At 45.2% G+C, this 27,154-nt stretch overlaps 1 protein-coding gene across 20 annotated transcripts in view; it reads right to left on the bottom strand.

Annotated features, from left to right (window-relative positions):
* Positions 1–4,636: 4,636 nt before the first annotated feature.
* Positions 4,637–27,154, bottom strand: part of LOC115179155 (target of Nesh-SH3) — a 35,699-nt gene continuing 13,181 nt past the window's right edge. The window contains exons 5-25 of one of the 20 annotated variants that reach the window (XM_029740464.1): positions 26,714–26,904; positions 25,940–25,992; positions 25,002–25,041; positions 24,561–24,638; positions 24,297–24,371; positions 22,984–23,190; positions 22,539–22,616; positions 21,573–21,776; positions 15,077–15,274; positions 14,424–14,489; positions 13,491–13,577; positions 11,507–11,569; positions 11,132–11,254; positions 10,907–10,996; positions 10,568–10,777; positions 9,292–9,397; positions 8,377–8,456; positions 7,460–7,489; positions 6,875–7,033; positions 6,642–6,764; positions 4,637–6,483 (exon numbers count right to left, since the gene is read on the bottom strand). In XM_029740464.1, coding sequence (XP_029596324.1) covers positions 6,368–6,483; positions 6,642–6,764; positions 6,875–7,033; positions 7,460–7,489; positions 8,377–8,456; positions 9,292–9,397; positions 10,568–10,777; positions 10,907–10,996; positions 11,132–11,254; positions 11,507–11,569; positions 13,491–13,577; positions 14,424–14,489; positions 15,077–15,274; positions 21,573–21,776; positions 22,539–22,616; positions 22,984–23,190; positions 24,297–24,371; positions 24,561–24,638; positions 25,002–25,041; positions 25,940–25,992; positions 26,714–26,904 — 2,377 coding nt within the window. In that variant the 3' untranslated portion in view covers positions 4,637–6,367. The remainder of the gene's footprint in view (positions 6,484–6,641; positions 6,765–6,874; positions 7,034–7,459; positions 7,490–8,376; positions 8,457–9,291; positions 9,398–10,567; positions 10,778–10,906; positions 10,997–11,131; positions 11,255–11,506; positions 11,570–13,490; positions 13,578–14,423; positions 14,490–15,076; positions 15,275–21,572; positions 21,777–22,538; positions 22,617–22,983; positions 23,191–24,296; positions 24,372–24,560; positions 24,639–25,001; positions 25,042–25,939; positions 25,993–26,713; positions 26,905–27,154) is intronic. The other 19 variants (XM_029740467.1, XM_029740468.1, XM_029740466.1 and 16 more) reach the window with 19 other exon arrangements.

The following is a 27,154-nucleotide window of genomic DNA, read 5'->3' as shown; positions in this document are numbered from 1 at the left end:
ACATTCCTCTCCGGTGCTCATGTTTCATCATAGTAAAAGCTTGCTGCATACGGCTCAACAATAGCAGACTGTATACATTACATGCAGGGCTTGTGAGTTGGAATATCCCATAGACACAGAACTCAATTCAATACAATTCAAATATAAATGGGACGCTTCGATTTTCTTGGTTTTTCGATTGAGACGTTTGTTTCATAACAGTGTCAGACAGTGGTTGACTGACCGTTGAATGGAGATCTGTGGACTGGCGTCTGGTGCACATTTCCATGATTTGAGAACTGATTTCAGTACAACACATACAGACATCTGTTATCGTGCTCTGTTGTTTTTCTACTACACTTAGTTGTTTTGACATGCTTCTATATTTCTGTCTCTGTATTCACTTTGGGCTTCACAATGTTGTGTGAAAGAGGCTTTATCAATATTTTTGTTAGGATTCAATCCCAAATGACTGGCCCCTATGCCTTAAGTCTTAACCTTAAGTCTAACTCCTAAACTAAACAGAATCCCTACAGTTTAACACATGCATTGCCTAATGCCTGAAATTATAAGAAATCACCACCCAAGGATGTAATGTCCCTGCATAATGATTCCACCACTGGCATTTTGGCCTTACACTCCACAGAGCTTATTTATCAACTGTTGAGGCTGAATTCTGCTTGTGATCATTAATTAGTACAGTATATTTGATTAACAGCCAAGCCCTGCAGTTCTACCCCGGTTAACATGGGAAACCAGCTAGCTATAAAGGCCATACTGTGAAACTGTTCCTCTATACAGTGAATGCCCTGCGGTTGAAACAGCTGCGTGGGATTTGTGGTTCCCTTGTGTAAAGCGGTGTGGGTGAGCGGTGTAGTGGTGTAGTGAGACACAGTCACTTACAACAATGTCAGCAGAGAGTATAGTATATGTAGTCTGTCTAGCCAGCATGCTTGGACAGAAGCCCCTATGTACTGTTACAGTGCATTCGAAAAGTATTCAGACCCCTTGACTTTTTACACATTGTTACGTTACAGTCTTATCCTAAAATGTATTACATTTTAAAAAATCCTCATCAATCTACACACAATACCCCATAATGACAAAGAAAGAACAGTTTTTTTGAATTTTTAGAATTACCTTATTTACATAAGTATTCAGACCCTTTGCTATGAGACTTGAAATTGAGCTCAGGTGCATCTGGTTTCCATTGATCATCCTTATGATGTTTCTACAACTTGATTGGAGTCCCCCTGTGGTAAATTCAAATGACTGGACATGATTTGGAAAGGCACACACCTGTCTATTTAAGGTCCCACAGTTGACATTGCATATCACAGCAAAAACCAAGCCATGATGTCTAAGGAATTGTCAGAGAGCTCCGAGACAGGATTGTGTCCAGGTATAGATCTGGGGAAGGGTACCAAAAAATGTCTGTAGCATTGAAGGTCCCCAAGAACACAGTGGCCTCCAATCATTCTTAAATAAAAGAAGTCTGGAACCACCAAGAGCTGGCCACCCGGCCAAACTGAGCAATTGGGGGAGAAGGGCCTTAGTCAGGGAGGTGACCAAGAACCCGATGGTCACTCTGGCAGAGCTCCAGAGTACCTCTGTGAAGATGGGAGAATCTTCCAGAAGGACAACCATCTTTGCAGCACTCCACCACTCCACCAATCAGGCCTTTATGGTAGAGTGGCCAGACGGAAGCCACTCCTCAGTAAAATGCATATGACGGCCTGCTTGGGCACCTAAAGGACTCAGACCATGAGAAACAAGATTATCTGGTCTGATGGAACCAAGATTGAACTCTTTGGCCTGAATGCCAAGTGTCACGTCTGGCAGAAACCTGGCACCATCCCTACGGTGAAGCATGGTGGTGGCAGCATCATGCTGTGGGGATATTTTTCAGTGGCAGGGAGAGGGAGACTTGTCAGAATTGAGGAGAAAATGAACAGAGCAAAGTACAGAGAGATCCTTGATGAAAACCTGCTCCAGAGCGCTCAGGACCTCAGACTGGGGCAAAGGTTCACCTTCCAACAGGACAACGGCCTTAAGCACACAGCCAAGACAATCCAGGAGTGGCTTCGGGACAAGTCTCTGAATGTACTTGAGTGGCCCAGCCAGAGCCTAGACTTGAACCCGATCAAACCTGAAAATAGCTGTGCAGTAACGCTCCCCATCCAACCTGACAGAGCTGAAGAGGATCTGCAGAGAAGAATCAGATAAACTCCCCAAATACAGGTGTGCCAAGCTTGTAACGTCATACCCAAGAAGACTTGAGGCTGTAATCGCTGCCAAAGGTGTTTCAACAAAGTACTGAGTAAAGGGTCTGAATAATTTTTTGAATTTTTTAAAATATTTTTTCTTAGCAAAAATGTCATTATTGTAGTGCTGGATACAGGGAAGTCAGGCGCAGGAGAAAGAACTTGGTGTAAACGGAGTCATTTAATAAGTCCTCACAAAACTCAGAAAACCAAAATATACAAAATAATAAAAGTGGGTACAAAACCCGTCGCGTACCAGAACATAACTTGCACATCACATACAAACAAACAATCACCGACAAGGACATGAAGGGGAACAGAGGGTTAAATACACAACATGTAATTGATGGGATTGGAACCAGGTGTGAAGGAAGACAAGACAAAATCAATTGAAAATGAAAAATGGATCAGCGATGGCTAGAAGATCGGTGACGTCGACCGCCGAACACCGCCCGAACAAGGAGCGGGACCGACTTCGGCGGAAGTCGTGACAATTATGGGGTATTGTGTGTGTAGATTGATGAGGAAAAAACACAATTTAAAACATTTTACAATAAGGCTGTAACATAACAAAATGTGGAAAAACTCAAGGGGTCTGAATACTTTCCGAATGTACCGTAAGCTATTTGTAGTGTATTTGTGGTTTAAAAATGACTTTTGAAGTTTGCAATATCCACTTTGAAATATCAGGTTTGATTTTCCCATACAAAAAATGATCAACACCTATAAAAATTCCCATTAATTATAATCCACATAATAAATCACATGTCCTGTTGCTGCAGGATTATTTTCCTGCTGTAGCAAACTGTCTCAAATGAAGATCCTATTTCCGTATAACATTCCCATTCTGTAACTCCTACCGCTGAGTTGTTCCCCATGGATCAGCTTGGCACCAAGCTTGGCAGTGTCCCTGATGGCACTGGTTAGCTGAAGCTTATCTTTATCATTCTGCAAATCTTATTGTAAAAAAAAACGTTCAGCTGGTAATGTCTCATTGCCTGCACAAACTGGTCCAAATCAAATCAAATCAAATGTATTTATATAGCCCTTCTTACATCAGCTGATATCTCAAAGTGCTGTACAGAAACCCAGCCTAAAACCCCAAACAGCAAGCAATGCAGGTGTAGAAGCACGGTGGCTAGGAAAAACTCACTAGAAAGGCCAAAACCAAGGAAGAAACCTAGAGAGGAACCAGGCTATGAGGGGTGGCCAGTCCTCTTCTGGCTGTGCCGGGTGGAGATTATAACAGCACATGGCCAAGATGTTCAAATGTTCATAAATGACCAGCATGGTCAAATAATAATAATCATAGTAGTTGTCGAGGGTGCAACAAGTCAGTAACACAAGACTAAGTGTCAGTTGGCTTTTTCATAGCCGATCTTTGAGAGTATCTCTACCGCTCCTGCTGTTTCTAGAGAGTTGAAAACAGCAGGTCTGGGACAGGTAGCACGTTCGGTGAACAGGTCAGGGTTCCAGCAGGTCTGGGACAGCAGGTCTGGGACAGGTAGCACGTCCGGTGAACAGGTCAAGGTTCCATAGCTGCAGGCAGAACAGTTGGAACTGGAGCAGCAGCACGGCCAGGTGAACTGGGGACAGCAAGGAGACACCATCCTTCTGAACTGGGGACACCATCCTTCTTAATATAGAGCACTGTTATTATTACTAAAGCAACAAGGGTGAAGTGGTTAGTTTAGCAGTATTTAGCCTGTTGGTTTTGTACAAAGTGGTTAGTTTAGCAGTATTTAGCCTGTTTGTTTTGTATGAAGTGTTTATTTTAGCAGTATTTAACCTGTTGGTTTTGTTTGAAGTGGTTAGTTTAGCAGTATTTGGCCTGTTGGTTTTGTATGAAGTGGTTAGTTTAGCAGTATTTAACCTGTCGGTTTTGTATGAAGTGGTTATTTTAGCAGTATTTAGCCTGCTGGTTTTGTATGAGAGTGACATAACTTGAACTTCCTTCTGAAAGACTGCTTCTTAAAGCTTATGTAGGTCAGCTGTGGGAGATGCAGTCAGGTTCCTGGGATCAGACTACTGCCCACCTTGATGTGACATTAGCTGTTATGCCCAGACTATAACTTTCTCTTGGAAAGCTAATACAGACATTGAGAACCTTTCTTCCCCTTGCCCCTGCGATTTCGAAGAATGTCCCTGTGTTGAATTTGGCGTTCGTTGGGCTCTCTCTGGAAAAGTGTGGTAATCCATGGATGTCTGTTGATTTTTCTAATTGGCGATGTGGTTCTACTCTGACATGGGGAAAGTACACCAGGATGTATGAGCTGTAAGGGGATCGGCTCAGTGGTGGTCAACATCTCATGTCAACATAGACAGACCATAAAAAACACTACATTTTCTTTTCTACCTAATAGAAATTCTATGGATGAAACAGAGCAGCCCAGTTAAGGAAGGCAGTTTATTTTTCAAGTTCCACCTGTACGCTCCTTCAACTGGAAAACACTATCCCTCCAGCTACCCAAAGCGAAAAATGGCAAGGACATATTTTTTTTTATAAAAAAGGAACAGAACTTCTGTTTTTATTATTGAAAATAGATACAGGAATTAAAGTATGTTTTAAAAAAACAAGAGTACAGTTCCATATGACAAACATTTTCCATGAAAAATAAGTATAAAAACACTGATCTGCAAGCGCATTGAGCCAAAAGTGTATTTTTGTACAAAACTAAGAAATCATTCAACAGGACTCCTCTCAGGACCATTTATCAAGGCTACTAAGAAGATAAGATATCCCTCTTATTTTCCAACAAGATATATACAACGTGTTGTATCAGAGGTTGTAAAATGTTGCCAGTGGAACACTGAAGTATGAACGTTCGCTTTAAGTGACGTGTCTTTTGAAAAAGTTAGTTGAAAAAATACTTTCTCTCCATATACATATAAATACATTTATGCTGTGCAAATTGCAAGTGTAAAGACCTCCCATGCATAGCCACCCCATATATCAGGGCTAATGAAGGAGAAATATTGGTTTGGTACAAGACGTCCTCTGTGTGTTTTGCGTGTGTGCTTATTTTCCAATGCTTGTTTTTGGTTTTAGGTGACTGTGAGGGGAAGATGCAGGTGCACCATGTGTCATTGCTCGGTCAACATTCATACAATGAACTTTACTGGTGCAGGAGGTTGGTGGCACCTTAATTGGGGAGGACGGGCTCGTGGTAATGACTGGAGCGGAATTAGTGGAATGTTATCAAATACAACAAATACATGGTTTCCATATGTTTAATGCCATTCCATTTACTCCGTTCCAGCCATTATTATGAGCCGTCCTCCCCTCAGCAGCCTCCACTGGTTAGTGGATATGTGTGAGAGTGGACTTCATGTTAATATATACAGCATTATCTTCTCTGAAGGTGTATATTGAACTAGGGCTGGATTCAATTTGTTTCGCTGAAGCGTTCAAGATTGCGTGATGGAAATGTAAAGGTATTTTCCCATTGAGCTGACATATGCAGCGTTTACCATGAATGCAGTCTCCGCTAACTCGGGAATATTGCCTTTAAATCATTTCAATCGCGCCACAACGCTGAGCTTCAGCGATACGGATTGAATAGAGCCCTAAGACTGACCAATTTATGGAACAATTCTTGCACCATGAATCGGTCACTGAATGAAACCATGAAATTCCGGCAGGTTGTCTGAAACTCTACAACTCGGACTGTACAGCAAAAGCATTGCATTATAACCCATTTCCTGGAACTATGAACATGGCATCAAACACTTTGATAAATAATATTATACACGTTATCAAAATAAGTTTCAGGGAGCCAGCTTCCCATTATAAAAAAAAAAGTTATCTGCTGTATGTTTGTTACCTCACTCTGTTAGTTAGAAGTTTCTCCATCTATCTCATACTATGCTCTTTTTATCCGTTTTCCTTTTTGCCATGTTTGATAAATAAGATAAGGCTATTACATATGGACATTATATTAACCTGACACGGAGATCCTGTACACGTTTTTACATGGCTGGTGTTCGGAGGCGGATGGATGGGGGATATGTAGCATCCAGAGACTGATTGGATGCGTAGAAGGACCCCTCTTGCCACCTTCCCAGCCGGTTTGATATGTACTGTATATCCTTCGGGCTTCTCCACAGACAGCTTTGGGGGGGTCCTACCATTTGCCAGGAATGGCTGTTCCACACTCATACCATGACACGTAGGTGACGTGAGAGTTCCCTCCTATCTGACCAAAGTTGACAGGCTCTTGTCTCATAGCCCTGTAATACCCTGTATGTGACAGACAAAATGAAGTGAGAGGCTGAACTTTGAGTCGTTTTAGACATTGTGAAAATGTAGTTGTGTTCAGGCATGGATATTAAGCATATTCTTAACAGGTTCGCATTTCAACAGTTCAAAGATAAATCTGTCAGTGCTGTAGCTTGTACCTTCTCTTGCTGGCAGCTGGTCAGCTCTGACTTGGTTTCCTGTCCTTCCATCGAGGAACGAGTCTACAAACTGACAGTGGTCCTCGCCATGGCCAGTCTGGTCCCCAATGTTGTAAAATTTACCTGTAAAGTTATTAGGGGAAAAAGTTGTCAAAAGGGATGTCAATTGAAACTGAGCTACAGTACTGTTCTGTACTGTACTATAGACACTGAGCGCCGGAAGCAGAACTGACCGTTGAGAGAATCACTCAGATATATCTTGTATCGGAGGGAGTTGCAGAGCTGGATGCCCACAAACTTGCGGTACCAGGTCCTCTTCACGTACTGCTTGCCATTGCACTCCGAGTATGAGTCTGTCTTGAAAGGGAACTGGGTCCAGATGGCATCTTTTCCTACAGGAAAGAGTTAACAGAATATTAGAATGTGGAATATCAAAGGCATGAAGCATGAAACAAAGATAATAATTAAGAAAATAGAGGTGTAGAAGCCCAAATGTATATTTTCATTCCCAATCAGAGTTGTCTTTTTAGTGTATCCCAGCCTTTTACTACTGATGAAATGAAAGGGAAAATAAAAATGTCTCCATTCATTTAGCTGTGTAAATGTTTGGTCTGGCTGTGAGTTGGGTGTGGAAGAAGTGAGCTCATAGATATTGGATGGAGAGCAGTGTACTGCTGCACTGGGGCACTGTGGCCTGAGTCTCCACAGACTCTCACTGTGCCAGGCCAGACCTTCATTAGATCATCCATTCATTCAGCCTGGTGGAATGTGTCACCTGGGACCAGTGCTCAGGACAGACCACAGACTGAGGGGCTTACCTGAGACATTCTCACTCACACGTGGGTCCGCTGCAGCACGGAGGGATGGAGAGATGGAGAGAAAAAGGCAGAGAGAGAAATGTGAGTTAGTAGGTGCTTTCAAATGCTTTCTTCTCAGAATAGACTGTACAAATGGTTCCGAAACGATTTTGAAATAAGTTGGTGATTCTCCTAAATAAAAGACCACAAAACCACACGTCTTGTAGCAAAGCCATACAAAATCTACGGCAAGTAATTAAGTCCACTTTGGCACTGAAAAGACAGTCTGATATGGTAGTGTGGAACTCCAGGAGTCCAGGACAAATCATCTGCTTTCAAACTCCTCATCATCTCTCACATAGAGGGTAAGCCTCTGTGGGCCAATGAGGCCCAGCGGTGAGGTCCTCCCAGAAACATAAAAATGACCTGATTCCCTACTTGCCATTCATTTATGATACGCTGTTGTATTAGTGAGTTTGATTGAGTGTGTTGTGAGCTGCAATGCAGGATGAGGGAGAGCTGGCAGCCGGACAGCCCTCCTGGGATTGGAGGCAGTTTACATGGAGAGGCAGCAGCCAATGTTATGGAAATGGAGGGGCCATGCTGAAAACATTAGGTTAATAACAGCTAGTTAATTACAGACCCCTACACCGGTAAGTGGTGGACCGCCAGACATGACTGGAGCAGGCTGACGAGGCAGTGCGTTTGTACGTGCGTGTTTTAGTGGATGCTTGTTTGTTTGTTTAACGCCAAATGCCTGACCTAGTCAACAGATGGCCTACGCCAAAGGCCAGATGTGTCTCTTGAACTTTTAACTGATCCTGAATAGGTAATGGTGTAAGTCAGCGATTCAACGAAACAACCAATCACCAAGTTCTTGTGTCGTTTAATGAGGCGTATTAGTGCTGGCTTGGAAAACAATGTGGCCCATACTGTACCTGATTCAGTGTTGAAGGACACAGGCTCACTGGGTGGCCCCTCTCCAAGCTCGTTCTTGGGTTTCACTTTGAACTCGTAGCTGTGAGGTAAGAGCAGGAAGTGTCACTATCAGAAGGTCTCACAGCGATTATCCAACCGACTCGCTCCAGATTCCAATTTCCGCTCCATTTCCAATTGCAAGCAATCATTTCCACAGAATCTGATTTTCCTCTAATCCTCACAGCGTTTAAAGTGGACACGGTATTTTGATGGAAACGTAGTGTATTCTTGTTCGGCCTTGTTGTTACAGCAAGGAAAAATGAGGCTCTAGTATTGCCTCCCTATTTATCTCTTCTCCAGACAGTGCAGTCCAGAGAGCCAGGAGAGCCAGAGAGTCCCTCCCGCTAATGTCTCCTCCATATGAGATGTTCAGACACAGCGATTGGTGCACCACGTGCCAGTAGCCTCAGCAGGCTCAGCTCACAGGAAGCCCTGGTTTATATTCTATCACTTCTTTAATGTCAAATAGTCCCATATTCAGACTTCATTAAAAACCTAGGGAGCGTGGCGGCCCTCCTCTGCTCTCCACACGTGAAGAACCTTTCTTCTCCAACTACGCCAGAGAGAAGTGCAGGTCCTGATGTTAACCAGACATAGCTAGCTAGCTAATCCTTCTGACAAAAGTAGTAATAATGCAATGACTAATTAAAATGCTGTATTATTTCCATGAACGAAAGCCTTTCAGAAAGTTTGAGTTTCACGAACATTTACTTTTTAGTTATTTAGCAGACTTACGGTAGCGAGTGCATGCATTTTCATACTTTTTCAAAGCTCTGAAAAAAGCTACCGTCTGAGGACTGAGAGAGAGCATACCGAGAGAATACAATGTGTTGTATCAATCTGAAACACAGGCATAAAGATGTTATGTTATATACCTGCTCTCGGGTTTGAGGTTCTCCACTGCAGTGTGAGTCTGGTTGGTGGTCAGGATGGAGACCTGAGTACCATCTGGTCCCTTCGTCGTGGAGATGACCTCATATTCTACACAACAACCAGGAAATCACTGTTGAATTCAAGAATTCACCAAGTATCCCAATATTCAGAGTCACACTTTCCAATGTACACTACTGTTAAAAAGTTTGGGGTCACTTAGAAATGTCCTTGTTTTTCAAAGAAAAGCACATTTTTTTGTCCATTAAAAGAACATCAAATTGATCAGAAATACAGTGTAGACATAGTTAATGTTGTAAATGACTATTGTAGCTGGAAATGGCAGATTTTTTAATGGAATATCTACATAGGCGTACAGAGGCCCATTATCAGCAACCATCACTCCTGTGTTCCAATGGCACGTTGTGTTAGCCTTGTAAATTGATAAACTTAGATTAGCTAATTGAGCATAAAAAAAACTTTTGCAATTATGCTAGCACAGCTGAAAACTGTTGTCCTGATTAAAGAAGCAATAACACTGGCCTTCTTTAGACTAGTTGAGTATCTGGAGCATCAGCATTTGTGGGTTCGATTACAGGCTCAAAATGGCCAGAAACAAAGAACTTTCTTCTGAAACTCGTCAGTCTATTCTTGTTCTGAGAAATGAAGGCTATTCCATGTGAGAAATTGCCAAGAAACAGAAGATTTCGTACAACGCTGTGTACTACTCCCTTCACAGAACAGCGCAAACTGGATCTAACCAGAATAGAAAGAGGAGTGGGAGGCCCCGGTGCACAAATGAGCAAGAGGACAAGTACATTAGTGTCTAGTTTGAGAAACAGACGCCTCACAAGTCCTCAATTGGCAGCTTCATTAAACGGTACCTGCAAAACACCAGTCTCAACGTCAACAGTGAAGAGGCGATTCCGGGATGCTGGCCTTCTCAAACTAGACACTCTAATGTACTTGTCCTCTTGCTCTTGCTTTATTTATCAGGACAACATTTTTCAGCTGTGCTAACATAATTGCAAAAGGGTTTTCTAATGATCAATTAGCCTTTTAAAATGATAAACTTGGATTAGCTAACACAACGTGCCATTGGAACACAGGCGTGATGGTTGCTGATAATGGGCCTCTGTACGCCTATGTAGATATTCCATTAAAATATCTGCCATTTCCAGCTACAATAGTCATTTACAACATTAATTATGTCTACACTGTATTTCTGATCAATTTTATGTTATTTTAATGGACCAAAAAACAGTGTCCCACTCTCCCCACCTGTGGTGTCGTTGTCGGTCTTTTCCCAGTCTAGAATGATGAAGGAGGGGCATCCCTCCACCGTTACCACGGTGAGGTTGGAGGGCGGAGACTTGGGCGGGGCTGTCACGTTTGTCTCCCCGCCCTCCTCCTCTGGGAAGTAGCTGAGAGAGGTGGTGATGGAACAAGGCTCGTCTGGTTTCTTGTCCGTCTTGTAAACTACATGGGGTGCTTAGGGAAGAGAGATCACATTTAAAGGATCCCTGCGGTACTGGTTCAAAACGACCATTTAGTAACTTTGTATTTTCTGCCAGGGACAATAGAAGTACATGATAGTTACAAGAAGGGTTTTTTACTTACCAACAAAACGTTTCTTTCCCAATGCGTCCACGTCAGAGGCTGGTAGGGAGCTGAATAATGAGGAGTTCTCCCAGGTTTCAAACCAGATGTCTGTGAGAGGATGAGAAAGGACAAGGATATGCTTTAGAGCTCCACAAAACACATTTTAGGATTTCCTTACATGGGGCACCAGTAATGTAGGTCTTCTTAGGACATAATTTAGGTCTGAATTGTGATCAGTTATACCGTTGACTGATGGTGCAGTCGTTGCTGTGTGTCTGCGGTCTTGCTTGGCAGGTTTAGCCGTCACTGATGGAAACTTCTTCAAAATGGAGGCCTTGTCCGTTTGCTTCAAGACATTCAGCTTGTCTGTAGAGAACAGAGTTTTGGCAAAGCACATTGTTTACAAAAAAAAAGTTTGTAGTTATTCTTGGCTTTCAATATTTCTATATTTGCTTAGAGGAAAAGTGCCTTTCAAGGTTGTAAACATAAGCTCAGCCAAATGACAAACTTCATGATGACAAAATACTCTTTCACCCCATTTCAGGCAGTGGATGATGTATAGAAAACTGCTCAATGTTCAATTATGTGTTGTTATTATTACAACCAACTAAACCTTACTCATATCACCAGGTTTGCCAACCAGGTTGGTCTTTTTGTTGACAGGAATGGACAGACGAGATCCTGAAAAATAGAAATCAAAGGAAACAGTCAGTCACATAATCACTAAACATTACAATTTCTGCGAGAACCATTCCTTTGTTTCTCTGATGGTATTATTTGCCTTGAAGAAGTCATCTTAAATGAAAAACAGTGGAACACTCTTTCACCACTACTTGTAGAATAACCCCAAATACCTCGACCATTGTTGACACAATCGGCAATATCTAGAGAAAATCCTACAGCAGGATTTCATCACGTATCTGACATGCGCCATCTGTCATACACTGTTAGAGAAAAGCGTTCGAAAAAGGGTTCTTCTGCTGTCCCCATAGGAGAACTATTTTTGCTTCCAGGTAGAACTCTTTTGAGTTCCATTTAGAACCCTTTTGAGTTTCATGTAGAACCCTTTGTGTAAAGGGTTCTACATGGAACCCAATAGGGTTACACCTGGATCCAAAAAGGGTTCTCCTATGAGGACAGCAGAAGAACCCTTTTAGGCTCTAGATAGCACATCATACTTATGACCATGAGCTGTGGAAAATTATTTTGGCATCTTTATGCCTGAGAGGAACTCTATATGGACTGTATAAATAAACGGATGGTAAAACTCCATACCCTACGCCCAATGAACCTTAAAACATGAACAATCCTTTGTAATTCCTTGAGGTTTTACACATGTTCTGAAAGTTACCCAGAACGAAATGCTTAACCTGTTGCCAATTAGCGCTCTGTTGCATTGAGGCCAAATTCTTCACAATCAAGGAATTGTTCCTAATCCATAAGAAAATATGCTAAATGCAAAGCCCCAGTACATAAAAGCTGGTGTAGCTCTGAAACATTTTAGCTGGTAATATAAAACAATATGGGTCCATTACTTTCCATCAATTACATGTAAATATCCATGTTTGAAATACTGCCAGTTTGCAGTTAGCACTGCTTTATCCAACTCTACAGTTTCTAGAAAACATGGTTCTACTTAAAAAGAAAAGCTTTCCCAAACTTTTTTCATGCTGTCATTCAGGATAGCATATGTTGTACATTTATAAAACTGGGAGTCTACTGAAATCGGAGTAAGAATAGATATTTCTCTGCAATGACAGTGTTCTACGTAATCTTAAAACATTGCATTTTTCTAGCCACATGGAACCAGCATAGATCAAGATTACAATTGTTTCACAGGGTACAGAACATGCAGTGAAGCTTGATCATAGGTGACTGCATGATCAAGTGACAAGCCACCAAACACAATCAATATTGACTGCTGACTTTCTGCCTTTGCACTGTGACCTGTCTACTCATGCAAAAATATTAGTCCACTAAGTCTAGTTCATACAAACACAAATCTGTAACCAAAAGAAAATATTGAATTCCTGTAGCTGATGAAAAGCTGATGCCATGCTCTCCTGATTGCATGATGGGTACTCTAAACACTGGCACCTCCACAGTGATGCACTAGCCTGTGAAGATTATTGTTCTTCTTAAGTCAATACTTGCAATCAAGCCAGAAGCATGTGGAACCTACCCAGGAAAATAGATTAAAATAACATTTGAGCCGCCCTCCAAACAAAACGTCAAGTTCATTACACGGCGGCAGGGCTATTATAGAACACTTTATTTCTTAACATGTGGTAAGAGAAAGTGCAAAGCTTGGTGAGAAACACGCCAAAAATAAGGTTCTTAAAAATAAGCTAATGACCCTCAGACGTCATACTTTCCAAAAAAGGAAAGTATTTTCCAAAGACTCGGCTGAACTGAAGCCTTTGGTCGAATTCTTAGTGATGGTCGACCAGTGTTTTGATCAAAACAAGACGTATTTTACATCCAACATGGCCAACTCATGCAGTCTGGGCGGAAATGATGGCGATGGAAGCTAGCGTGTGTCAGCGTGGCCAGGGCTAGCTTTGCGCTGGGTGCAGATAAGACTGGATTCATGCCATTTTACCATAGAACTGGTCCTCAATGGAAGAGAAGCCTGAACGGCCCAAAACATCAGGGTTTATGTCCTCCAACAGCGAGTTGTTTGTGTTTGCTGCAGGAAAAGTACTAAGATTAAAACCTATTGTGTCTTTGAGGGAAATGTGGCGTGTCCAGACACTTGAAGACATCGATGATATCTGAACATATCAATTAAGATCTTTCAAAGAATCCTCCTTGAGTATTCCACTGTTTTGCATTATCAGTAAAGACACAACCAATTGACCATAACATGAAACAGAGCACAAACATACAGTGAATGATGTTGATAGACAACCCAACCACATCTCATGCTCAATGAGGACAGTACAGGACTGACATGCATACAATCATGCACAGGGTGAACCCCAACCATAAGCAGTGGAAAAAACCTTGGAACTCCTAAAGAGAGACATTTCTGCAGCTCAACATTGATTTGACTTCCAGTTTGCCAGTTTGTGACAGAGAAACAGCATTGGTTATGTAGCTCGGCATACAAAGAGCCTGATCTTTGAAGGCCTCTGAAACTGCATCAGTTTCTGCTTGGAAAACATGAACTGAGTTTCCCCACCACCACAAATGGGTACTAACACAGGCTTACCTCCCTAAAAAGAGCAGTGATTACTTAATACCCCTTTGATTACTCGTTGTCATAAGCTTTTGAAGCCTGCAACAGCATTGAATCTGCAGAAGCTTGTATTAAAACCAAGAACACAAAGACCCCTGGACAGATGGCAACGCATGGATAGACAGACTGACGGGCTGATGAACAGACGGATGGATGGAGAGACAGACACATTATTGACAAACAAAATGAATGGGTGAAGGACACCGACATTGGTTGATGACGCCGCCACAACGCCAACAAACTGTATGGGTTAATGGATGAGAGACACAGAGGAGAAATATCAGCTCTTTTTACCCATTCTCAGTCTGTTCCAAACGACTGGTTTGGGAAGGCCGGTTCCTTTGTGATGCTTACCATTGGCTGTGGAGAAGAAGAGTGACTGTTATGGAAAAAGCAGCTAGTATTGTTAGCTCAGACTTAATTCTTCAGGAAAAAAAACTGATTAAAGATGAATCTCCCAACAGGCCTTGTAAGGAGGTGATGGACCAGCGGAGAGTCCTGTCAGTGCATCAGTCCTAAGTGAACAACATGTTTCCCCAAAGACAGTGGAAAGCTCTGTCTTAACATGGCTGACCTGTGCTGCAACCAGAATCTACGACATGCTGACCGTATCTGACAGATCTTTCTAAAAGTAGCAGTTATTTCTTCAGATGGTGCGAGAGTCAAGAGATGGATAGATTGGACAGCCATGACAAATCTTGACCGCGATCACGCTCTCCCATGTTGTGCAGAGTGAAATTAGGCACTTGATGCCAAACCAACTCTGAAATCTTTGCCTGATCTCAATCTCTGCCCAGATATGACAACATTTGTGGTTGGTTTGGAGGAAGTCCTGCACACTGGTTACACAGGGTTTGTGGGGGTAGAGGGGATTTCCAGAAAACCACAAGGAGATGACATAGTAGGAGGAAGAGAAAGAGAAAAGGGGGAGAGAGAGATTCCATTACCCCCTGGTGTCCTGGAGGTCTGTGATGAGTTATTAGCCCTACGAAGAAGGGATGAGGAAGAGGAGGAGGATGAGGTATCTTGTCTTGAGCCATCAGTGAAGGGAAAGAGAGGGTTTCTGGCAGCAGGAGACTTCATGGTCCTGCCTATCAGTGTGATGGCCGGGCCATGGGGTTTCAAATTTCTCTGGCTGCCTTGACCTAGAAAACCACAAAAACAAGTGTAGAACCTGTTACAATGTGTAGTTTCAATGTCTGTTAAAGACAATGCTGTTGTGCCATTCAGGTGTGCTGGGAGACACGGCCCTAAGGAGTGGAATAGTGGGGTTAGTGAGGATGATTCAGTCAATGATCTCTCAAATGATCTGCAGCATTCAATAGTGTAGTTTGATTGAAGGCATCTACTGTAGTTCCCTAACATGAGCTCTTAACTCATGTTAGCCCTGTTGTTATAAGTGTTGCATGTTTTATTGTGTGTACTTTTAATTCATTTAGTGACGTAAACAATATTTACTATAGGATTCTTCAAGCATTTTTCATCCTAAAGCTTCCACAATCTAGAGTCATAGATGCTGCTGGGGCTCAGCAGTGCAGCGTAACCATGACTGTCAGATTGTGTATTCCATGCAGATATGGATAATGCAGGTAATGTGGTTGATAATGTGGTGGATGGTGCAATAACTCCTGATCATGACCTGTGGACCAATGAGTGTGCAATAAAGCTGGACAACAACATTGAAGCTGTGGACCAATGAGTGTGCATTAAAGCTGGACAACAACATTGAAGCTGTGGACTAATGAGTGTGCATTAAAGCTGGACAACAACACTGAAGTTGTGGACCAATGAGTGTGCATTAAAGCTGGACAACATTGAAGCTGTGGACCAATGAGTGTGCATTAAAGCTGCACAACAACACTGGATTGGCTAGTATTCTTAGCTCAGACATAATTCTTCAGGAAAAAAACTGATTTGAGATGAATCTCCCAACTGGCCTTGTGAGCAGGAAAATAAATATCGACTTCCCCTGAAGTCGGTCCCTCTCCTTGTTCGGGCGACGTTCGGCGGTCGACGTCACCGACCTTCTAGCCATCGCCGATCCACTTTTCATTTTCCATTGGTTTTGTTTTGTCTTCCATCACACCTGGTTCCAATTACATGTTGTGTATTTAACCCTCTGTTCCGCCCCATGTCCTTGTCCGTAATTGTTTGTTGTCAGTGCTTGTGCACGTTATGTTCTGGTGTGCGTCGGGTTATGTACACATTTATTCCATTGTTCTGTATCCGGTGGGTTTTGATGATTAAACTGAGCCTTTGGAAACACAGTTTTGCTCTCCTGCGTCTGACTTCTCTGCCGCCAGTACGCACCCCTGACAGAATTACAGACCACTACGATGGAGTCAGCAGGAGCAGGTACCCCGGTATTAGGGGTGGAGGAGCGCGACCGGGAGCACGCAGCAATGCTCCAACATCTTGGCACCGCCATGGACCGCGTTGTCCAGACAATGGACCGCTGGGAGAAACAGGGAGTTCTTCCAGCGCCTCCACCAGCACAACCGGGGTCTCCACTGAGCGCCCCTCTTCATTCTGGTTCCAGTGGGATTCGTCTCTCCCTGCCCCAAAAATATGATGGGAAGGCTGCCAGGGGTTCCTTCTCCAACTGGACCTATACCTGGCCACCATCCACGCGGCTCCATCGGGTCGTGAGAGGGTGTCCGCCCATCGTCTCATGCCTCACCAGGAAAGCCCTGGAGTGGGCCAATGCCGTATGGAGAGAGGGAGATGCAGCGTTGGAGCGCCTCTTCCATCTGAGGCAGGAGACGAGGAGCGCCCAGGAGTTCACCGTGGAGTTTAGAACCCTGGCTGCCGGCGCGGGATGGAACTACAGGGCCCTGATCGACCATTACCGCTGCAGTCTGCGCGAGGACATCCGTCGGGAGTTGGCCTGCAGAGACACCACCCTTACATTTGACCAGCTGGTGGACCTGTCCATCCAGCTGGACAACCTGCTGTCTACCCGCGGACGTTCAGATCGGGGTCTGGTGGTTCCATCCCCCCACATCCCCTCTCCGATACCTATGGAGCTGGGAGGGGCGGTGCGCAGGGAGACCGGAGGGGGTTCCAGCTCGTGCACCATCTGTGACCGCAGAGGTCACACTGCCGGTCGGTGCCGGGTTGGTTCCTCTGGGGATCGAGGTAACAGGCAGGGCGCTCTGGCGTCACCCCAGGTGAGCCGGCACCATTCTCACCCAGAGTCCTCTGTTGCTCATATATTTGTCTATGCTACCTTTTCTGAGTTTTCCCCGCATTCCCAGCATAAGGCGCTCGTCGAGTCAGGGGCAGCTGGCAACTTTATAGATAGAGCGTTCGCCAATAATTTAGGGATCCCCATTGTTCCTGTGGCTGAGCCCTTCCCCGTTCACGCCTTAGATAGTCGACCATTAGGGTCAGGTTTGATCAGGGAGGCCACCACTCCTCTGGGCATGGTGACGCGGGGGGGGCACAAGGAGAGAATTAGTCCCTACCTTATTGACTCTCCTGCGTTTCCCGTGGTGCTAGGCCTACCCTGGTTAGTTTGTCATGGCCCCACTGTTTCTTGGCCACAGAGGGCTCTCACGGGGTGGTCGCGGGAGTGCTCGGGGTGGTGTTTAGGGGTTTCTGTTGGTGCTACTATGGTGGAGAGGCCAGACCAGGTCTCCACCATGCGCATTCCCCCTGAATATGCCGATTTGGCTCTCACCTTCTTTAAAAAGGCGACTCAATTACCACCCCATCGACGCGGCAATTGTGCGATAAATCTCCTGGTAAACACTGCACTTCCCAAGAGTCACATGTATCCCCTCTGACAGGTGGAGACGGAGGCGATGGAAACATATGTCTCCGAATCCCTGTGTCAGGGGTACATTCGGTCCTCCACTTCACCCGCCTCCTCGAGTTTCTTTTTTGTGAAGAAGAAGGAGGGAGGTCCACGCCCGTGTATTGACTATCGGGGTCTGAATCAGATCACTGTGAGGTATAGTTACCCGCTACCACTCATAGCCACAGCGATTGAGTCAATGCACGGGGCGCGCTTCTTCACCAAACTATATCTCAGGAGAGTTTACAACCTGGTGCGTATACGAGAGGGAGACGAGTGGAAGACAGCTTTCAGTACCCCCTCAGGGCACTATGAGTATCTCGTCATGCCGTACGGGTTGATGAATGCGCCATCAGTCTTCCAAGCCTTTGTAGACGAGATTTTCCAGGACCTGCATGGGCAGGGTGTAGTGGTGTAAATTGATGACATTCTGACATACTCCGCTACACGCGCTGAGCATATGTCCCTGGTGCGCAGGGTGCTTGGTCGCCTGTTGGAGCATGACCTGTATGTCAAGGCTGAGAAATGCTTGTTTTTCCAGCAATCCATGTCCTTCCTAGGATATCGCATTTCCACCGCAGGTGTGGAGATGGAGAGTGACCGCATTTCAGCTGTGCGTAATTGGCCGACTCCCACCACGGTAAAGGAGGTGCAGCGGTTCTTAGGGTTTACCAACTACTACCGGAGGTTTATCTGAGGTTTTGGTCAGGTAGCGGCTCCCATTACCTCACTGCTGAAAGGGGGCCCGGTGCGTTTGCAGTGGTCGGTTGAGGCGGACAGGGCTTTTAGTCACCTGAGGGCTCTGTTTACCTCGGCTCCCGTGCTGGCCCATCCGCATCCCTCTTTGGCACTCATAGTGGAGGTGGACGCGTCCGAGGCTGGGATAGGAGCGGTGCTCTCTCAGCGCTCGGGTACGCCACCGAAACTCCGCCCCTGTGCCTTCTTCTCGAAGAAGCTCAGCCGGCGGAGCAAAACTATGGAGTTGGTGGACCGGGAGCTGTTGTCTGTCGTCAAGGCCTTGAAGGCGTGGAGACACTGGCTTGAGGGGGCTAGACACCCTTTTCTCATCTGGACTGACCACCGCAATCTGGAGTACATCCAGGCAGCGAGGGGACTGAACCCTCTCCAGGCAAGGTGGGCCATGTTTTCACCCATTTTGTGTTTACCCTGTCCTACAGACCAGGCTCCCAGAACGTGAAGGCAGATGTATTGTCCCGGCTGTATCACACAGAGGAACGGCCCATGGATCCCACTCCATACTCTTGCCTGGTGGCGCCGGTAGTGTGGGAGCTGGACACGGACATTGAGCAGGCGTTACGTGCAGAGCCCGCTCCCATCCAGTGTCCCGCTGGGCGTCTATACGTCCCATCTGCTGTTTGTGACCGGTTGATCTATTGGGCCCACGTGTCACCCTCCTCTGGTCATCCTGGGATTGGTCGGACAGTGCGCTGTTTGAGCGGGAGGTACAGGTGGCCTACCTTGGCTAAGGACGTGAGGGTTTATGTTTCCTCCTGCTCGGTGTGCGCCCAGTGTAAGGCTCCTAGGCACCTGCCCAGAGATAAGTTACACCCCTTACCCATTCCACAGCGGCCTTGGTCGCACCTGTCGGTGGATTTTCAAACTGATCTTCCACTCTGACAGGGTAACCCCGCGATCCTGGTCGTTGTGGATCGATTCTCTAAGTCCTGTTGTCTCCTTCCATTGCCCGGTCTCCCTACGGCCCTACAGACTTCGGAAGCCCTGTTTACACACGTCTTCCGGCACTACGGGGTGCCTGAGGATATAGTGTCTGATCGGGGTCCCCAGTTCAAGTCTAGGGTCTGGAAGGCATTCATGGAGCATCTGGGGGTCTCGATCAGCCTTACTTCAGGTTTTCACCCCGAGAGAAATGGGCAGGTGGAGAGAGTGAACCCGGATGTGGGTAGGTTTCTGCGGTCCTATTGCCAGAACCGGCTGGGGGAGTGGGCGACGTAGGTGCCCTGGGCCGAGATGGCACAGAACTCACTCCGCCATTTCGCCACTCCTCCACTAACCTCTCTCCCTTCCAGTGCGTACTGGGGTACCAGCCGGTTCTGTCACCTTGGCATCAGGGTCAGAACGAGGTTCCTGCGGTGGACGACTGGTTCAGGCGCACGAAGGAGACATGGGAAACCGTCTGTGTCTCCCTTCAGCAGGCCGTGACGCACCAAAAGAAGAACGCAGATCGCCACCGCAGTGAGACTGGCTCTCGACCCGAAACCTGCCCCTCCGCCTGCCCTGCCGGAAGCTGGGGCCGCGATTTGTGGGGCCATTTTAAGTCCTGAGGAGAGTGAATGAGGCTTGTTATAGGTCACAGCTTCCACCCGATTACAGTATCAACCCCTCGTTCCATGTGTCTCTCCTCAGGCCCGTGGTGACTGGCCCGCTCCAGGAGTCTGAGGTGCGGGAGGTTCCTCCACCCCCTCTGGACATCGGGGGGGCCCCAGCGTACTCCGTTCGCTCCATACTGGATTCGAGGCGTCGGGCGAGGGGCTTTCAGTATCTCATGGAGTGGGAGGGGTACGGTCTGGAGGAAAGGTGCTGGGTTCAGGTCGAGGACGTGTTGGACCCTTCTATGCTGCAGGAGTTCCACCGTCTTCGTCCGGATCGCCCTGCGCCTCGCCCTCCGGGTCATCCCCGAGGCCGGTGTCAGGTACTGTCACGACTTCCGCTGAAGTCGGTCCCTCTCCTTGTTCGGGCGGCGTTCGGGGTCACCGACCTTCTAGCCATCGCCGATCCACTTTTCATTGGTTTTGTCTTGTCTTCCATCACACCTGGTTCCAATTACATCAATTACATGTTGTGTATTTAACCCTCTGCCCCCCCCCCCAATGTCCTTGTCCGTAATTGTTTGTTGTCAGTGCTTGTGCACGTTATGTTCTGGTGTGCGTCGGGTTATGTACCCATTTATTTCATTGTTCTGTATCCGGTGGGTTTTGATGATTAACCTGAGCCGTTGGAAACAGTTTTGCTCTCCTGCGTCTGACTTCTCTGCCGCCAGTACGCACCCCTGACAAGAAGAAAAAAAGACAGGACAAAAACAGATGTGATTTTGTATGGAAAGGTAGCGGATTATACAGTATGTGATGGACCAGCAGAGAGTCCTGTTAGCACTTCAGCCTCAAGTGAACAACGTGTTTCCCCAAAGACAGTGGAAAGCTCTGTCTTAACATGGCTGACCTGTGCTGCAACCAGAATCTACGACATGCTGACCGTATCTGACAGATCTTTCTAAAAGTAGCAGTGACTTCTTCAGATGGTGCGAGAGTCGAGAGATGGATAGATTGGACAGCCATGACAAATCTTGACCGCGAAGATGACAAGCTACGTCGAAGCATGACCGATCACGCTCTCCACATGTTGTGCAGGCTGAAATTAGGCACTTGATGCTTAACCAACTCTGCAATCTTTGCCTAATCTCAATCTCTGCCCAGATATGACAATATTTGTGGTTGGTTTGGAGGAAGTCCTGCACGCACACTGGTTACACAGGGTTTGTGGGGGTAGAGGAGATTTCAAGAAAACCACAAGGAGATTACGTAGTAGGAGGAAGAGTAGGAGGAGCAGGAAGAGTAGGAAGGAGAGGAAGGAAGGAAGGAAAAGGGGAGGGAGAGAGATTCCATTACCCCCTGGTGTCCCGGAGGTCTGTGATGAGTTATTAGCCCTGTGAGGAAGGGATGAGGAGGAGGATGAGGAAGAAGAGGGGGGATCTTGTCTTGAGCCATCAGTGAAGGGAAAGAGAGGGTTTGTGGCAGCAGGAGACTTCATGGTCCTGGCTATCAGTGTGATGGCCGGGCCAAGGGGTTTCAAATTTCTCTGGCTGCCTTGACCTAGAAAACCACAAAAACAATTGTAGAACCTGTTACAATGTGTAGTCTCAATGTTAAAGACAATGATGTTGTGCCATTCAGGTGTGCTGGGAGACACGGCCCTAAGGAGTGGAATAGTGGGGTTAGTGAGGATGATTCAATCAATGATCTCTCAAATGATCTGCAGCATTCAATAGTGTAGTTTGATTGAAGGCATCTACTGTAGTTCCCTAACATGAGCTCTTAACTCATGTTAGCCCTGTTGTTATAAGTGTTGCATGTTTTATTGTGTGTACTTTTAATTCATTTAGTGCCGTAAACAATATTTACTATAGGATTCTTCAAGCATTTTCCATCCTAAAGCTTCCACAATCTTGAGGAATAGAGTCATAGATGCTGCTGGGGCTCAGCAGTGCAGCGTAACCATGACTGTCAGATTGTGTATTCCATGCAGATATGGATAATGCAGGTAATGTGGTTGATAATGTGGTGGATGGTGCAATAACGGGCATTCAGTCCAACTCCTGATCATGACCTGTGGACCAATGAGTGCATTAAAGCCGGACAACAACACTGAAGCTGTGGACCAATGAGTGTGCATTAAAGCTGGACAACAACACTGAAGCTGTAGACCAATGAGTGTGCATTAAAGCTGGACAACAACACAGAAGCTGTGGTCTGAGATGATGGTGACACAGTGGACAGCAGACAGACAGCGGAGTGTACATAGACCAGCTGAGGCAAAACACAGTGAGGGCATTCATACAATGAGGCCATCGTTACCCAAGTTGTTATTATTGGCTTTCTCACTGCCCAGGGCGGGGGTTAGCAGTGATGCTCCTTTCTGTGACTCGCTGAGAGCTGTGTGGGGAAAAAATGGTTTTATCTGTTTCTGGAGGGTTGGGTTACAGTGGTTTGTAGAGAAATTCAAGATAGGCAAGGAAGCTCTATCTGTTACTCGGGCAGCACTCTCAAAGACTACACATTGAGGTAAAGGAAAGCAAAGGATTCCTGCCTCACTTCATAAAAAGTGAAAATGTCCCTAACAGCTTTAGATACCAGTACGTCTTTCGGTTTCAGTAAACATCTAGGCGTTTGCTTCGAAGAGAGTTAGGCTTTAGATAACTTATATTTGAGGGATACCAGAGTATACTCTGATGCCCTTAACATGACATTACAGACTGCAAAAGAAGGGGAAGGTAAAAGAGAGTTGAAAGGTGGAAATTACCATAGGAAGGGTTATGTGGCTTCTCTGTGGCGCTAGTAGGTCCCCTGGGTTGGGTCTTTCCCTGTTGCTTTTCACCGTGTGGAGATGGGTTGTTAAGGACAGGGGTGGCAGAGGAGGTACTGGGGGTTTTGGTGGGCAGGAGTTGGGGGGGGGCAGGAGGGAGGTCCACGAGATGAGAAGAAGCATTTCTAATATTGTTTCCTCTGTCTGGGTGAGAGAGAAGAGGGAGGTATACTTTGATTATGGGCACTGGAAACTATGGAGTCACATAAGGACGTACCTTATGGAACATTTTGATGCCCAATTGTTGCTGTCAATATTAACAGTTCATAGACAGGCATTCAAATCCATCTCTTTGGCTCTGAGATGAATGTCTCTGAATGCCTTTCATTGACTGTATACGATTGTAGTTATTTATCTTTTTAAAATAGTGGATTCAGGTTGATTTAACCTTGTCACATAATGTAGTTGTACCTCATTGAAATACACACAGAAAGTCTTGAAAATATAATTGGAAGGAGTATTTAGAGGGACAGAAGGGTTACAGAGCAACTTTGTGCTGCCTTTCCCTAATGGGAAATTCAAGCACGTTTTTTGCATGCAGTGTTGTCATGCAGACTGTTTAAACCCAGCATTGCCACTGGCTTTAAGTGCAACAGCTCTGTAAACCAATGAGATGACAGGGATGAAACATGGAGAGAGATGATTGAGATGACTGATGTCAAGAAAGACGTCATGGTGTGTGGACACAAACATATGAAATAATGGATTTTGATGGACACTGCTGTAGAGAGAGAGAGTCACAGAGGTTGTGGGGATAGACATGGGAAGAACAAACAGCAGAAAAATAGAAAATGGATTGATGAATAGATCAATGGATGAGCTATGGGTGAAAGAAAAAAAGAGTGGAAGAGAGAGAGAGAGGTAAAGGTAAAGTGCAGAGTTGGACTGATAGAGTATGGAGGGAAACTGAGCAAAACAAGCAGCCAATCCTCTCACAGCGCCTGAGGTCTAAGCAAAACAAAATCACCGTCATGCGTGCCATTCGCATTTGCTCTGGCAGAAACTTACACCATACTTCCAACTCTGTGGCGGCACCATCCTGTGTCACTACCATCTCCACGATCCAGGGACGTTCTACCTCTCAGTGGACTCAAGGCATGCCAGCATGCAGCCAATCACAACAAACAGCTGCGGTTCTCACCCCCAACCCCAGCCCACCCCTCCCCTCGCAGCAGCGTAGTGGACATAGCTAAGCGATGACTGACTGCGAATAAAGCTTGATATGATTCAAAATGTCAGTCTCTGTTTACCCAGTGGGAACTGTGGCCATTGAGGCTCATTGGAGCGGGGGTCAGGTCTAGCTTCCAGGTGGCTCTCTGGTGGTGCTGTAGAAAATAATATCACGTTTCATAAAGTGTGAATAAGAACGAAGTGCAAATGTAGCGAAGGTGTTGGGCAGGAAATGTGTTTGACAACAGAAGGTCTTTAAAGACAGTGAAAATAGTAGTTTTTGGCAACAATAAAAAAAAAAATTGAAAAGTTAAGTGCTTTAGAATGAGAGAGAGAGTAATCACCAAAAGAGGTCTTGGGAGCTCCTGGGAAACCTTCGTTTTTGGTCAGAGAGAGTCTAGGCTGAGTCTTATTGTGAATAGCTGGGGGAGAAAGGGAATCAAGAGGAGATAGGCAGGATTTCAAGTAGCAGCAACATACTCCCTATGTCTAAAGTAGTGATGCTGTAACTCAACACTTTACATAGGCGTTATACCATATTAAAACAGTGTAATATGCAGCTATATCCTCAGAAAACAGGTGTAACAAGGGTAAGTAGCATTTAGCTGTCTGGACTTACACACCTGGAACAATATCATGACATACTCTACATTCCTGTACATTGGAATAAAGCTTATGTAACGGTGTTGCCTGGACATGCATATGGGCATGTAGCGTTCTTCGTTGTTTCATTTGGATGCAATATAAAAGTTCTGGTTCCAAGTGATTACACTGAAATGGCTTACCTGGACGAGGTGGGAAAGGTGCACGGGACATGGGTGGTTTCTGAGAAACAAAAACAATCTACAGTTGGTGGACGTTTTTATTGCCACCAGATCCACAGCCACAGTTCATATGTCAACGCTAATACGCTGCCCGTGCTAAAGCCATGTTTTCGTTTTATGGTGAGAATACCGTTGTGCTTTGGGCTGTCTCCCCTTGAGTGCTACATCCCTGAGAGTCTCCCTTGAGACTTCTAGCGTACCTAACGTGCCCTTCAACCTCCCTTAACGGCAAATACATCAATCCTGACTTCTGCCTGGAAAAGCCATTTCACCAGAAAACATTTATGGTCTGCTGTCTACACTTCACTTACTGGTACCTGACTTAGCCTAACACACACACACGGTCAAGGGCCATATGAGAGTCACATGTGCATATAAGCTACAAAATCAAAATAGCTGCCATGAAAGAGATTGGAAAGAGGATTAGGCTGGGTTTCTGTATAGCACTTTGTGACATCTGCTGATGTAAAAAGTATAAATACGATTGATTGATTGTGAGTAGGCAGAAAGACTATGTCAGCGTGAGCGTGTCATGTGTTGATTTGCGATGTTCTGCCTGTCACAGCTGGGCTGTGAGGGGGACCCTCTTAAACCCACATTAAAGAGTCTCTCAGGCTGGGTGCTGCGGTCAGACAGGGGAAGCAGACAGCAGTTTATCTACTCTGGTCTTATACAGCTCAGCTATGCTCTGCTTCTCACCCTCTCTTACCACCTTTGTATATTCTCCCTCCACAGTGACAGCAGGAAATAGAAAAGGATTTTCTTGAAGAAAAAATGAGAGGTAGGGTAAAGTTGTAGTGTGAGAATACGTATGCCTGTGGAATCAATTTAATGCAGAGACTGAGAGTCCTGTGGGTCATAGGTTCTTATGCTGTATGGCCAACAAACACAACACATACCATAGGCTTCACAATAGGGGTCCGGTGCTTGTAGGGTTTCTGGACGCTTTTGTCTGCAAAACATGGAGAAGAAGATGTAAACAACTGCTATTCTAAGAAGAGTGTCGGTAGGTCATCTTTTGAAAGTCTGGCAAGTAGGAACAATAAAGCACATGGCTCACATGATATGGATGTTTTATTCTTTATTCTTGAGCCACAAAGATTTCTTACAGACTTCTTCAAAAACTAAACGAGGAGGTACTAGCTGAACTCTCTGATTTTCATTTTCCTAAGTATGATGTACATACCGCCCATGCAGGGTTGGGAAGTAACTGATTACATGTAATCTGATTACCAAAAAAACTGTCAATGTAATCAGTTACATTACCAGCTTAAATATTGTAATCAGATTACAGATACGTTTTAAAAACTAGATGACCACTTCTTGGATTACTTTTAAATTCGGAAAGGATGTTTGCTCAAAAAATAAATACATTATGACACCTTTCTGTTTTCTCAATGACATTCAATTCAGCATTGAAAAGAAGCCGGTAAGTTTACATTTGTTCCACTTGAGCAAGTCTGACCACAAGTCAGAGACCACTTTGATGACACAACAAATGTGTTTGATGGATCCTTTTTGTCTTCTTCTAATGCTTCTTAAGGGGAAAGTAATCCAAAAGTAACTGAAAGTAATCAGATTACGTTACTGAGTTTAGGTAATTCAAAAGTTACATTACTGATTACAGTTTTGGACAGGTAACTAATAACTATTACATAAAGAAAGTAACCTACCCAAATCTGCGCCTATATTGGTTTTGTGAATGACAGGCTTGCTCCAGATTCCGCTGCGTTCGTCTTTGTTGGAGCGGACCCCAAACTCATATGGGGTGTTGGACTTCAGGTTGTCAATCACAGTGTCGCTGGTGGGGCAGGTCTGGTAGATCCACTTCCTGTTCCTCTCCCTGTAGCGGACAGTGTAGTGTCTGCATGGCAGGGACAAACAAGGCACAGTAAACAACATGCTGATTCTTGTACAGTAGCTGTGCGTCTTTATGGCAAACTCTAACCTTTGGAAAATTCTGCCTTCTTTTCTCGTCGACCAACAAAGCACAGCAGGCGTGCTCCACATCATACAGTATGGGTGGCTATTCCAGCTCTACGGCTGTGGTCTGACGAACCATAGTGACTAATACGTTAAACAAGCTTCCTCCATTAGCTATTGCTAATTCTGGC

This window comes from Salmo trutta, chromosome 39 (genome assembly GCF_901001165.1).
Source record: "Salmo trutta chromosome 39, fSalTru1.1, whole genome shotgun sequence".
Taxonomy (NCBI): domain Eukaryota; kingdom Metazoa; phylum Chordata; class Actinopteri; order Salmoniformes; family Salmonidae; genus Salmo; species Salmo trutta.
The sequence above is the reverse complement of the archived record's forward strand: the minus strand, read 5'-3'. Positions and strand labels throughout refer to the sequence as shown.